The sequence below is a fragment of the Cherax quadricarinatus genome, chromosome 11 (assembly GCF_038502225.1).
Source record: "Cherax quadricarinatus isolate ZL_2023a chromosome 11, ASM3850222v1, whole genome shotgun sequence".
Classification (NCBI taxonomy): Eukaryota; Metazoa; Arthropoda; class Malacostraca; order Decapoda; family Parastacidae; genus Cherax; species Cherax quadricarinatus.
The window spans coordinates 5,321,049-5,335,250 of record NC_091302.1 but is presented as its reverse complement, the minus strand read 5'-3'; the positions used below and the strand labels follow the sequence as shown (position 1 = coordinate 5,335,250).

Genomic DNA, 14,202 nt, shown 5'->3' with positions numbered 1-14,202 from the left:
CTTTTTAGTAATCTTTACAGGAAAAGGGGTTACTAGCCCATTGTTCCCGGCATTTTAGTTGACTTTTACAACACGTATGGCTTACGGAGGAAAGATTCTTATTCCACTTCCCCATGGATATAAAAGGAAAAGTAATAAGACCAAGAACTATTAAGATAAAATCAAAGAAAACTCAGATGAGTGTGTATAAATAAACGTGTACATGTATGTAGAGTGTGACCTAAGTTTAAGTAGAAGTAGCAAGACATGCCTGTAATCTTGCATATTTATGAGACAGACAAAAGACACCAGCAATCCTACCATCATGTAAAACAATTACAGGCTTTCGTTTCACACTCACTTGGCAGGACGGTAGTACCTCCCTGGGTGGTTGCTGTCTACCAGCCTACTACCTATATATACCTCAATCATATCATCCCTAATTCTACGCCTTTCTAGAGAGTGCAGATTCAGGGCCCTCAGTCTATCCTCATAGGGAAGATTTCTGTTACATGGGATCAACTTTGTCATTCTCCTATGTATGTTTTCCAGTGCATTTATATCCATTCTGTAATATGGTGACAGAACTGTGCAGCATAATCTAAATGAGGCCTAACCAAGGATATATAGAGTTGAAGAACAACTTGATGACTTCTGTTATTTATACTTCTTGATATGAAGCCAAGGATTCAGTTAGCTTTATTGCGAACACTTATGCACTGTTGTCTTGATTTCAGATTACTGCTAACCAGAACTCCTAAATCCTTTTCGCAGTCAGTAGTATTAAGATCTACACTATTTAGTTTATAAGTGGCATGGTTATTGTCCTGTCCAACATTTAGCACTTTGCATTTGTCTATATTAAACTGCATCTGCCACTTCTCCAACCGCTGCATCAGTCTATTCAAATCATCCTGGAGTGCACTACTGTCCTCAACAGAACGAATTTTACGGCCTATTTTGGTATCCTCAGCAAATTTGCTTATGTTGCTATTTATTCCCTCATCTATATCGTTTATGTATAATGTGAACAACAAGGGGCCCAACACTGACCCCTGTGGAACACCGCTTGTGACGTGCCCCCATTCTGATTTCTCCCCATTTATGCAAACTCTTTGCTGCCTATTTGTCAACCATGCCTCTACCCAGGAAAAAATTTCTCCTCCTATTCCATGTGCCTTAATTAAGTTTCCTCAAAAGTCTCTGATGCGGATCTCTATCGAAAGCCTTACTGAAGTCCATATACACAATATCATATTCATTACCATGATCTCCCTCCTCAGACACCTTAGCGAAAAAAGTTAGTAAATTCGTAAGACAGGAACGCCCCTTAGTAAAACCTTGTTGAGATTCATTCAATTTATGCCTATCAAGATGGCTACAAATTGGCTCAGCAATTATTGATTCCATAAATTTTCCCACTATGGAGGTAAGGCTTATTGGTCGATAGTTCAAAGCTAAGGACCTGTCACCTGCCTTGTAAATAGGTATTACATTTGCCATTTTCTGTTCTTTACTCCAGCATAGGCTTTAATTGAAAGTTGTCAGATGCATTCCTACCTAATAAAAGCATTAAACGGTCTTTGGAGACTATATCTTGGTTGTCTACATGGAGAGTGTTCCATGGCCAAGTCCTTGACCAGGCCTTCCAGTGGATCAGGACCTGATCAACCAGGCTGTTACTGCTGGCTGCATGTAGTCCAACATGTGAACTGCAGCCTGGCTGATTGGGTATTGACTTGAGGTATCTATCCAACTCCCTCATGAAGGCAGCCAGGGGTCTATTAATAATTTCCCTTATGCCTGGTGGGAGGCTGTTGAACAGTCTTGGGTCCTGGACAATGTGGGTATGTTGCACCATCTACTCAGTCTTGCTTTTGTAGGGATTGATTTGTGTGTGCAGATTTAGAGCCAGTCCCTCTAGGATTTTCAGGTGTAGATTATGATGCATCTTTCTTGCCTATGCTCTAGTGAGTACAAGTCAAGAGACTCCAAGCATTACTAGTAATTATGGTGTTTGATGAAACTTATATATGCAGTGAAGGTTCTCTGTACATTCTCTATATCTGCAATTTCACCTGCCTTGAATAGAGCTGTTAGTGTACAGCAGTATTCCAGCCTAGAGAGAACCAGTGATTTGAGAATGATCATTGGCTTGGCATCCCTTGTTTTGAAGGTTCTCATTATCCATCCTCTCATTTTCCTCGCTGATGTGGTACTGTTGTGATCCTTGAAGGTGAAATCCTCTGACATAAACACTCCAAAGACTTTCCACACTACTTTTCCACTCTGTTGTATGATTATAGTTTGTAGTATACTCAGTTCTAATTAATATTTCCTCCAGTTTTCCATAATGGAGCAGCTGAAATTTGTCCTCATTGAATGTCATATTATTTTCCATTGCCCATTGGAAAACTTGGTTTATATCTGCTTGGAGATTTACTGTGTCCTCAGTGGAGGATAGTCTCATGCAGATTCTAGAATCATCTGCAAAGGATGACATGGTGCTATGGTTTACATCTTTGTTTGTCTGATTTGAGGATGACGAACAGGATGGGGTGAGTACTGTGCTTGTGGAACAGTTTTTTTTCACTGCGGTAGCCTCCAACTTAACTCTACTTACCACTACTCTTCTAGTTGGATTGGCTAGAAAGTTGAAGATCCATCTGTCCGCTTTGCTGTTCCCACCCAGCCTCCTGGTACCTCTGTAAAGGAACCCAATCTTGCCCGGCGTATCACCAGGGCAAGACTCTGCGAGGGCCCAGTCCCTTTCACTCAATGAATGTAACTCCAGCCTGCAGTCTGTGAAACCAGTCACGGGCCATCAGCCCTTGCCTCCCTCATTTCTGGCACTATCCCTCTATGGGCTTCTCTGCAGCACCAGTGCAGCTAGGGCATCTATTCTCTGTGGCTGTGAAAACTAATATTCCTGTCTCAAACCATTTCAAGGCTCTTGCAGAACTCTCTCTTCCTTTAGAGGATCCTCCACCTCCGGCGTGGAAGCATCTCAAGGTGTCTTCAGTCCCAGCTTCTGCAGAGGTTATTGCTCATGCTCCTCCTCGTTCACAACACGTGTCTTCCCGTCAGAGTGGAGCGGCTCCAAAACCAGCTGGTAGTTCAGTGCCCCCTTGAGTCTAAGTGGGTCTCTTGCCTGAATGGTAGCCTCCCTGCATTCCTTTTCCCTTAGTTTCTTCTCAACCCCAGTCTGTCCCTGTTTCAGGACCAGTCCCTACTGAAGGTTCTGCTATTTCATCCTCGCCTGCCTGTGCTTCCTTTCTTTGACCTGTCCTCCTTTGGGCAAAGGAAGTGATTCACTTCTTACTACAAGGCACCTCTTTTATGAATGCATGTATCTCGGGTCTTCCTTGACTCATAGGGCTTCTTAGTTCACACATTTGACTCCTTCCTGCTCATGTGTTTCATTCTCTGGAACATCTGCTCTGTACTGGGGAAACTCCCGGATCTCTGCAAGTATCTAGCTGAGGTCGAGCCTCTAGTGGTGAGCCTCACCAAAACATGGTTGCATCCTCGCCCTTCTGTTTGGCTGTCTGGTTTCACTGTCTACTGTCAGGTTCACCCAGAAGGGGGTAGTGGTGGCCTGGCTCTTCCTGTGTGTAATGGCTCTCAGGCATGACCCCCTCTCTCCAAGCCTATGATAGAGGGGTGCAAGAAACTCTAGCCATGTGAGTTTCCATGAGTTCCCAGTGGTGTACCTTTCTCCTGGTTTACAACCCAGGCAGGTCAGTAACACAGGGTGAGTTTATATTAATTTGGGCAACTCAGTGGTCCGGCACTAGTTATAGGGGACTTCAATTCTAGGCACCATTTCTGGGAGTCATCTCTTTTTTTAGGAATTGGTGAATCCCACAGGTAGGGCCTTGCTCCAAGCCCTCCTTTCATCTTAACTCTCCTTGCTCATACCACCAGGCTTGGAGACTAGGGTGGATCCTTACACAAGGTGAGCTTCTATCCTGGACCTTGTTCTCGAGTGTGGGTCTCTTGTTACAGCCGTTGTGTCTGTAGGCTCTCTATGGGGATTGATCACGTCCCAATCATTGTGTCTACCAGAGGAGCACCTGGCAGTGCCAGTAATTGTGATTCATCTGTGGTGGAAAACCACTCAGCCTGTTTATAGCCTACTTCAGGACCTTGTGTTGGACGATGCTATTGCATACCTTCAAGGAGCCATGCTAGAGATAGGCTCACATTCATTTCACCTTTCTAGAAGCTTCTCCCATTTGTGACCCCGTGTCCCATGATGGACAGATGAGTGTTTCCAGACATTGAAGGTACACCGACAGGCATAGACACAGTGGCAGCACTGACCTTCAAGGGCTCTGCAGTTAGCCTACTGAAGGGTAGTTGCTTTGTGTTGGAGAACCCTTCTCCATGCAAAGCTTGCATCATGGGCTTCTTTCTATATTCTCTCCTTTTGCACCTCTGCTAGTCAAGCATGGGATTTCTTTCATTTTATGTTAAGATCATGGACAGTAAGCTATTTTTCTGTGCTGGAGGATGGTGCAACACCACTTTTGCCTCTTCATAAAATGGAGTTGTTCACCGATTTCTTTGGGGCCTGCATTTGCTCTTCCTTCTCTTCTACCTTCTAAGGTGATCAGATGGTGTCCTCTGCCTCCTACAGTGCTCAAATTTGATTGCCAGGTGCTGGCATCTCTTCAGTCCCCATGAAGCGCAGTGGGCACTCTTCCCAGCTTTCCTCATGCTTGTCTCCTGGAGAGGATACCACCCCTGTTATACTTGCTCCATCTACCTCCTTCTTGTATTGATGCCATTCTGATGGTTTTCAGTGCCAGTTGGTCTGAGGGTGTTTTCCCCAAAGTGTGGAAGCACTCATTACTGGCCCTGATTCTGAAACATGGCAAAGATGCTACTCAACCAGGCTCTTACTGGCCCATTGCCTTATTGCCTCACTTGAGTAAGGTGTTGGAATGACTGGTGGCTGCCCATCTCTCATGGTGCATTGAAAAACACAACCTCTTGCCTGAAAACCAGAGTGGCTTTCACGATGACTGCTCCACCCTTTGCTTCAGTTTATGCGGTTGGCACTTATTTCATTTGAAAGTTGGGTCATTCTTTTGGCAGCCTTTTTGGACCTGCAGGGAGCATTTGACTCGGCATCTCATACGGCGATTCTTTTTAAGCTGACCTGCATGGGGCTGGCTGGGGCTCCCCCCCATTAGTTATGCAACTTTTTGCAAGGGAGGACCTTCCGGATTACAGTTGGTGGCATGATGTCCTCACCCTGTCCCATATGCTGGGGAATGCCCCAGAGAGCCATTCTAAGCCCATTATTTTTTCTGTATGAATGTCGGATCTCCCTTCTATTCAGGGCACACATACTCTGGTGTATGTGGATGACATGGCCCTTATGTACAACACCACTTCCTGCTGGTGGCACAGAAAAACTCCAGAATGCCCTACAGTGCATAATGTCATGGGCTTCCACTCGAGGTTTGGAGGTCAGTGCTCCCAAGTCTTGGCTCTTGTGCTTTACTAGGTGGTGCCCCTCCTCCCTTCTGTCTGTTTCACTGGGTCAGGCACCAATCCCACTGGTCTCCTCTCATCAGTGGTTGGGTGTCACCTTTGATGCCTCACTCTTGACATGGAGGAAGCAATGGCCCTCCACCTCCTGTGCACACTGTAATGTACTTATGTGCTGGATCTCTGGCACTAAGTGGCAGCAGATCGAGACCTCCTTTTTTTATTTTATGTGGCTATGGATCACAGCAAGCTTGCCTATGAAAGTGAGGTATATGGCTCGGCCTCTCCCTTCTCTCAGGACATTCTCCAGAATTCGGCCGTCCACAGTATGCTGGGAACATTTCCCTCCACCCCCATTGTAGCTTTGGAAGTAGAGTCTGGGATAGTCTCCCTCTCATCAGTGAGAATGTCAAGGGACTGCTTGTGACTCCATCATATGGCCTCTTTGCCTTGTACTCACAACTACTGCCTCTCCACAGGTGTGGGCAGCATTCTCTGTTTCCCCACATCTGACTCAACCTTCCTTCATGGTCCAGGCCTGACATTCCCTGACTTACCTCTCACTCCCTGCGCCAGTGATGACTCCTTCTCTCTCCACTCCCCGGTGCCTTCTTGGATAGATCTAGAAAGAAAAATCCACCTAGACTGACCATGCAGAAGCAGGGAAACTCCTCAGATGACAGCATTTCTCTTTTAAGAGTTTTGCACTCTCATGTATGGCTCTTCATTCTCCACCTACATGGATGGCTCAGCACATATTTCCCTTCCTCCTACGTCTTCATCTGCTTTCTTCGCTGATCTTTCTCTATGTCAGACCTGGCAGTTAGACCCCTCTCACTTGGTCCTAGCAGGGGAACTCTTTGCCATTCACCAGGCTTTAATTTTCATTCTTTCTCACCTTCCTCCTCAGCCTGTGGTTCTCTTCTCTGATTCCCAATCTTCCTTGGCACCTCTGCCCATCCACGGTCCCTCTGTTTCCTCATCTGACAGACGCAGCTGCTTCTTTTGCACTTCTTGCGAAGTCCGGGTTGGAGCATCTCCTTTCAGTGGGTACCAGCTCATGTTGGTATTTGGGGCAGTGAAGTGGCTGATTGACCAGCCTTTCTCGTGCACAGACTCTCTACTATTACCCCTTTTGCATTAGGCTGCAGTGATTTCACAAAGGCTGTTTGGAGGTAAATCCACCGTTTATGGCAGGGGGATCTGGCACTCTCCCTCTCTTCTTTGGCATTGAGCTTAGTCCGATCTTTCAATGGCCACTGCACTTGGGCTCGCCATCCCAGTTGCTCAGTGGATGTTGCACTAACTCACCTCTGGGTTGGGCATTCACAGTTGGCAGCTCATCAGCACTGCCTTTGGATGACAAACTCTCCATACTGCCCATGGTGTCTCTGACATCCTGAAACGGTGAAGCACTTCCTACTGTGGTGCCCCCATTACCACTGCACGGACTCTCCTCTGTACGGCCTTGCACACATTCGGGGTGTAGTCTTTGACCCTGCCTCTCCTCAGTGGGGAGGGGTTTGACCCTCCAGACCATCAGGAGATCCTGACCTGTACCTGCACCTTCTTGCTGGCTGCAGGACTCATTAGAGACATTTAGTACACACAGTTATTAGTCTTCTAGGTAGTAGGCTGGTAGACAGCAACCACCCAGGGAGGTACTACCGTCCTGCCAAGTGAGTGTAAAATGAAAGCCTGTAATTGTTTTACATGATGGTAGGATTGCTGGTGTCTTTTGTCTGTCTCATAAATATGCAAGATTACAGGTAAGTCTTGCTACTTCTACTTACACTTAGGTCACACTACACATACATGTACAAGCATATATATACACACCCCTCTGGGTTTTCTTCTATTTTCTTTCTAATTCTTGTTCTTGTTTATTTCCTCTTATCTCCATGGGGAAGTGGAATAGAATTCTTCCTCTGTAAGCCATGCGTGTCGTAAGAGGCGACTAAAATGCCGGGAGCAAGGGGCTAGTAACCCCTTCTCCTGTATATATTACTAAATTTAAAAGGAGAAACTTCAGTTTTTTCTTTTGGGCCACCCTACCTCAGTGGGATACGGCTGGTACGTTGAAAGAAAGAAGTTATTAGTCTTCTAGGTAGTAGGCTGGTAGACAGCAACCACCCAGGGAGGTACTACCGTCCTGCCAAGTGAGTGTAAAATGAAAGCCTGTAATTGTTTTACATGATGGTAGGATTGCTGGTGTCCATTTTTCTGTCTCATGAGCATGCAAGATTTCAGGTATGTCTTGCTACTTCTACTTACACTTAGGTCACACTACACATACATGTACAAGCATATATATACATACATACCCCTCTGGGTTTTCTTCTATTTTCTTTCTAGTTCTTGTTCTTGTTTATTTCCTCTTATCTCCATGGGGAAGTGGAACAAAATTCTTCCTCCATAAGCCATGTGTGTCGTAAGAGGCGACTAAAATGCCGGGAGCAAGGGGCTAGTAACCCCTTCTCCTGTATATATTACTAAATGTAAAAGGAGAAACTTTCATTTTTCCTTTTAGGCCACCCCGCTTCGGTGGGATACGACCGGTGTGTTGAAAGAAAGAAAGAAGTGATTAGTCTACCTCCTTCCGCTTTGATCGAGGTTTCTTTTCCAGGCACTGGAAGACAGGGCTCAATATGGCATACGCTGTCAGTGGCCTCATAAACCCCATCAACAACACACCTACAGCCCCATGCCCACATGCCCACCCCTTACCCATGCCTTAGTGGCCCACACACCTAGTCACATACTCACCCATCACCTTCATTGCTGCCCACACCAACAACTGCACACTCATCCATGCAGTCACCTACTGCCCTCCCACACCAACAACATGCCACCAACACTGCCGCTCACACAGTCACCATCACACTGCCTTGTTGATACCAGACTCCACCCCAACCCTTCCACTGCCCAGCATCCTCCATCTTCCAACACTAGCTTTCATCTCCTATCCCTGCACCTCCACTGGTCCCACAACAGCTCTCCCCCAAACCCCACCCCATGGTTTCTCACATTGAACCCACTCACTCCAACCACTCTTATGCCTCCTTTATAAATCCCATACAGTTGCTACAAATACAAATTTATCTCTTTTCTGCAGTATACAGGTAATGTTGTTTACATGTAATAAAATATTGTTAGACACAAAAGAAAGCCAGTAACTAGCTTGCAGTGTCTTTCGGGCAGACTAATCCAAATGCTTAAAGACTACTTAAGAATTAAACATGGGTTATTAAGCAGGAGTTTTTAAATGTACAAAAAGAGAGGTAGCTAAGTGAACAGTAGTAAAATTTTAAGTATACATTAATACTTCAAACTGATTCAGTGATCTTAATGAGTAGAAGAACCAAACAATAAAGTTCCTCTATCTGCTAGCAGAGATGTGGTAGTGAATGTGTTTTTCTCTTATGGGTCGTCCTGCCTTAGTGGGTAACAGCCAGTGCGTTAAAAAAAATAATTTTTCAGGGATCGTCGTGATGGTATGAGTAAAGAAGGTTCAGGACGAGTGGCCATCATGCGGGCTACTGGTCTTTTGCGTTCTTACACTCTGGAATGTAATTATAATACTGGTCGCACTTATAACCCAACGCCACCATCTCCACTTGACCATAGAAAAACCCCACAGAGTCCTCTGACGACCCCTCCCAAATATACCCCAGCTGTGTTTGAAGATGTAAGTATGTATCAAAAATATAACACTACCATTTTAATTATCACAAAAAAATTTAAGATTTACCCTATTTCTCTGATAATACAACCAGGAATGATTGGTCATGGTTTACAGTGTCCCAATAATTGAATCAGACTTAAAACCATAAAACAAGCCAGGTGTGTAGGGAAGGGGCCTTACCAGTCCTCAGGAAAATCTGCAAAAATTGAATATCACTATTTTGAGCCAAATTTCAAGCTACTTCTGGACCTGAAACCGACCAAAATCATCTCTTGTTTCAGTAACATGTCTTCCATTCTATCAAATGATATCAGAAAAAAAAACAGTAAAACCATAAACATCCTAGAAAACACCTTTTCCCATCATGCACTGAGTGGGGCAGGTTTTTTTATACTGTGCACACTCATCACACAGACCTATTCTCTCATATCTAGGTCAAAGTTTACCACTCACAACTTATCTGAGGGAGCTGATCTCAAAACATAGATCTACATGAGGGACCCTGGTGTCAACGACGTAGATCTGCGTGAGGGACTTTGATGTCAATGACGTAGATCTACATGAGGGACCTCGGTGTTAATGAAATAGATCTATATGAGGGGACCCTGGTGTCAGTGATGTAGATCTACATGAGGGACCTTGGTGTCATTGATGTAGATTTACGTGATGGACAGTGAAAGGGTAAATATTTAACCTCCCTAGGATATTTAATTTCCATTAAGCAATAAGCATTACCCTATGTGTTGAACATAGTTATCATAATTTAAAAAGTATTGGAAAAAGTATCAGTATCGACAAAATCTTTGGTTGGTGGTTTGTTGTTGTTACAGTATTATTATTACAATACAGCTTCTCCGTATTTACCGACGAAGTTCCATTCCTAAGACCACGTTGGCGAATGAATTCGTCGCTAATCGAGGAACCACTCCTTACTGATACTTCAAAAATGTCGCCACCCAAAATTAAAACATTTACTTTTATGTTTACTGTGAAAATCCTTTCAATCTGTTCATTATTAACTGTAATACAACATGAAATAGGTCAATAACTTACTTATGAGATATTCCAGGAAATGCGCGCATAAATGATTGCGTACTTGGGATTTTTTTTGTTGTTGTTGTTGATCCTTCCCCGCCACCCACCCTTCAATACCTGTCCATATAATGTCAATTTTAATTAATTGGGCATCTTTATCATGCTTCTACATTATTTACGTTATACCTAATATTATTCTTGAATAAATATGATAGGTAGATAACCTTTATTGATAGTAATAGTACAATTATACAATATTCTATAGTGCCGAGAGGCACACCCCTCCACGTGTCATGAGCAATCATGAGTTACTGAGACTGCTTGCTTCTCTCTGCTTTAGCTAGCTCTGCCCACTTTGTAACGATACCAAATGGTGAATTAAATGCGTATATTAGAAAGAAAAAAGAAAAAGGAAACTCCAACTTGATAACTTTGTTTTAACCCTTTGACTGTTTCAGGCCCCTCTCTGAAACTGTCATTCTATGTCGCCAAATATTCGAAAAAAAAAAATTATTTTTTCTTATGAAAATGTTAGGAATATTTTTACTAGTGTTTTAAGCCTAAAAAAAATTTTTTGCCATCAGTACTTACCGAGATATAGAGCCGCAAAGTTTGCAGAAATTGACGTGCGTACGGCAACAGCGGCGACTGCCGCCCACCCGGTATTCTTTTATTTACTCTAATTCAAAGGTTTCTTGCATTTTTCAATATTTTTCTTTTCCAGGTAACTTATGTGGCCTGTGAGACCAATGTAAGATGTATTGTTCAAATATACACTCATTGTTTACAACACAATAACAGAACAAACTTTATCACTATTAGTTTGTGTATACACTTTGTTTACACAAACAAGCAATACAAAACAATGTTTATTACTATTGTTCCATAATATATATACATATGTACAGTCACTAACCACGTTCCTAGAACTGCTGCAGCTTGTGGAACTCTTTGAAACATGGGTATATGCAGAGGGGCACTTCACACTCCTCACACATAAAACGAGTGTCTCTGCGTGTTTGTGGGCGTTTTGTGGTATGCATACATACATAACACCTCTTCTGAGCATTTTTCTTGGCAGTAGTAGGAGGCAGTAGTAGGAGGCAGTTGTATGGGGTAGTGATCACCAGGCCTCAAACGAGATGACGTCTGTGGGCGCTGGTCTATTGCAGGAGTTGCTCCTTGGTACTTTGCAATTATTTGTCTGATTACTGACAGGCTAAATTCACCATATTTTGGTGTTTTGTTGGTCTTCAACTTGTATATGTTATAAGCATTTAGCATAGAGATATCAACAAGATGGAAAAAAAGTTTGATATACCACTTATAACTCTTGCGTACACAGTCTGCAAACCCAATCTGCATGTCACATTGTCCACTAAGCGCATATTGAGGTTGTAGTCCATGACAGCTGCAGGCTTTAGAATGGGTTCATTGGTCTCTCTGTTGTCCCTGCCACTGGGTACCATTTCGTTTCTGTGAACTGATGTCAACAATGTGACATCACGTTTGTCATGCCACCAAAATGCCATGATGTCATTGGCAGCAAAGGCTTGCACCTCACCTCTGCGAGTGCCAGCGTCGAACCTTGGCATATGTTTGCGATTACCACGCACTGTGCCACACACGTCTGTCAAGTTCACTCGCAAGAAATCACTGAGTAAGGGGCTTGTGTACCAGTTATCAGTAAATAACATATGCCCCTTACCAAGATATGGTTCCATCATTGTTCGAACCACATCACCAGAGATACCCAATAACTTCATGGTATCTCTCAAAGTATTACTGCCAGTGTACACAATAATATCTAAAACAAGACCACTTCTGCAATCACACAGTACAAATAGCTTTATACCAAAGCGTTTCCTCTTGCTTGGTATATATTGCTTGAATGAGAGTCTTCCTTTGAATAAAATCAAGGACTCATCAATAACAAGCTTCCTGAAGGGATAAAAATACATGCAGCACTTTTGTTTCAGGTACATAAACACATTTCTTATATAACCTGTCGCTTCTGTCAGGCCTGGTTTTGTCTGAAAAGTGTAACATACGTAACAGTATCAGGAAACGATTGACACCTATAATGTCACTAAAACCTGGAGTTGAAATCAGGCGATCTGTTGTCCAGTATGTGGTGACAGTGTGCTTATACACGTGTGGCATAAGCATTATTGTGGCAAAAAACAGGTACATCTCTGCCACAGTTGTCTCCTTCCACTTGTGTAGCCGTGATTTTGGTGAGAGAATTGTATTTGCCATGGTGTAATCACAGTATGTGTTTGTTTCCCTGACAATGATGTCCATCAGGGGTTCATCGAAGAATAACTCAAAGCAGTCCAGTTCACTGGCATTGTTCCCAAGTGGACAAGATGGCTTTATTCCACTTTGTGTTTCATCAAAGTCATGGGGACTGGGAACAAACTCGTCACCGTCCTGCCAATCCCAGATGCGGTCTGCTGGTGGGGTCTGGATATTGTACCGTGGTTGTGGTTGTGCAGGTTGTGGTGGTGCAGGTTGTGGTGGTGCAGGTTGTGGGAGTGTGGAGTAGGGTGAGGCTGGTTGTTCTGCTGAGTCAGCCGCGTGGGTAGTAGCGTGGCCCGGTGATGGTGCCACATGGGCTGTGCCACCCTCACTATCACCACCACTGCCTCCTCCCTCACTGTCACCATTCATACCCATCGTTACAATATCGTCATCTTCACTATCAGGTCGTGGTGTAGGGCCACGGGATGTGCTCCCAGAGTTTCTCCTTCCCCTTGGAACAACATATGAAACACTACCAGACCGCATGCTACGTCGTACATACTGGCGCTTCACTGGGGAATATTCACTGTCACTGTCACTAGAACTGCTTTCAATGACCTTGAAATCACTATCACTGCTATCATCTGGGTGTTGTACACGACCAAATAGTTTCCTCTTTCGTCCTGGTACAGGCGAACGTGAACGTGAACAAGCCAGCACAGCACCAGAGGTCGAAGGTTGTGGGTCATCTGGGTTTTCGTCACTATTTACGTTATCCTGGGCACTTTTTTCGGTAACACTCACTTCAAAACCCTGGAATTCACTGTCACTGACATTTTCATCGCTCTTAGAGCTATCACTTGGGAATAAAAGACCTCCAATCCGCCGAGGAGTGAGGAACTTCTTACCGAGAGGCATGGTGAAAATGGACTGACAACATGGCGTTCCCACAATGCACCGCTGGGTCCCAGATTTTTTTCATAGGGTGCACACCGACTACTGAGACCCATTCTCTCCTGTGTAGGCCTACCAGGCCTTTGGCGCTTGATTTGAAGCCGCTAGAATTTGTGCGTACAAATACGTCAGAAACATTGGCTCGTAAGACGTATTTATACGTCGGAAACAGTCAAAGGGTTAATTTGCATAACTCTTACATATTACAGAAAACAGTAAAAAAGTAAAATACACATACAGTACACTCATTACTTGCCTTAAAATATTTGTAGTCCTAATGTAGGGTGAGAGGTGAGTATTTATTGTACAAAGGGGAAGAAGAAAAACAACAGAGAATGGAAGAAGTACAAAAGAAGCTCACAGTAAAAGGGTTATCTGGTATGTTCATCTGTGTGTTTACATTCTGTGTGTCTCATGGCATCTTAAGAAAAGATTAAACTCAGTGAACAAGGTATGTTGATGGTAATAATAATAATAATTACTCTGGAGCTTTAAATGTCATACATATTTCATATAGGCTTGGTAGCTGACATTTAACCCTTTGACTGTCGAAGGGCCCAATCCTGGTGTCTCCTGGTGTCGCAAAATATTCGAAAAAAAAAAAAAAATTTTTTCTTATGAAAATGTTAAGATTATTTTTCTGATTGTTTTAGTCCCCCCCAAAAATTTTTCCCATCAGTACTTACCGAGATATAGAGTCCTGAACTTTGCTGAAATTGATCTGCTGGCGGCAACAGCGGCGACTGCCGCTCACCCGGTAAACTTTTATTTACTTGTATTCGATGGTTTCTTTTTTTTTTCAC

At 43.7% G+C, this 14,202-nt stretch overlaps 1 protein-coding gene across 5 annotated transcripts in view; it reads left to right on the top strand.

The window, feature by feature from the left end:
- LOC128687647 (cytosolic carboxypeptidase-like protein 5) overlaps positions 1-14,202 on the top strand; it is a 133,495-nt gene that overhangs the window by 52,583 nt on the left and 66,710 nt on the right. For all 5 annotated transcript variants that reach the window (XM_070083917.1, XM_070083919.1, XM_070083920.1 and 2 more), the window contains one exon: positions 8,962-9,169. In XM_070083917.1, coding sequence (XP_069940018.1) covers positions 8,962-9,169 — 208 coding nt within the window. The remainder of the gene's footprint in view (positions 1-8,961; positions 9,170-14,202) is intronic.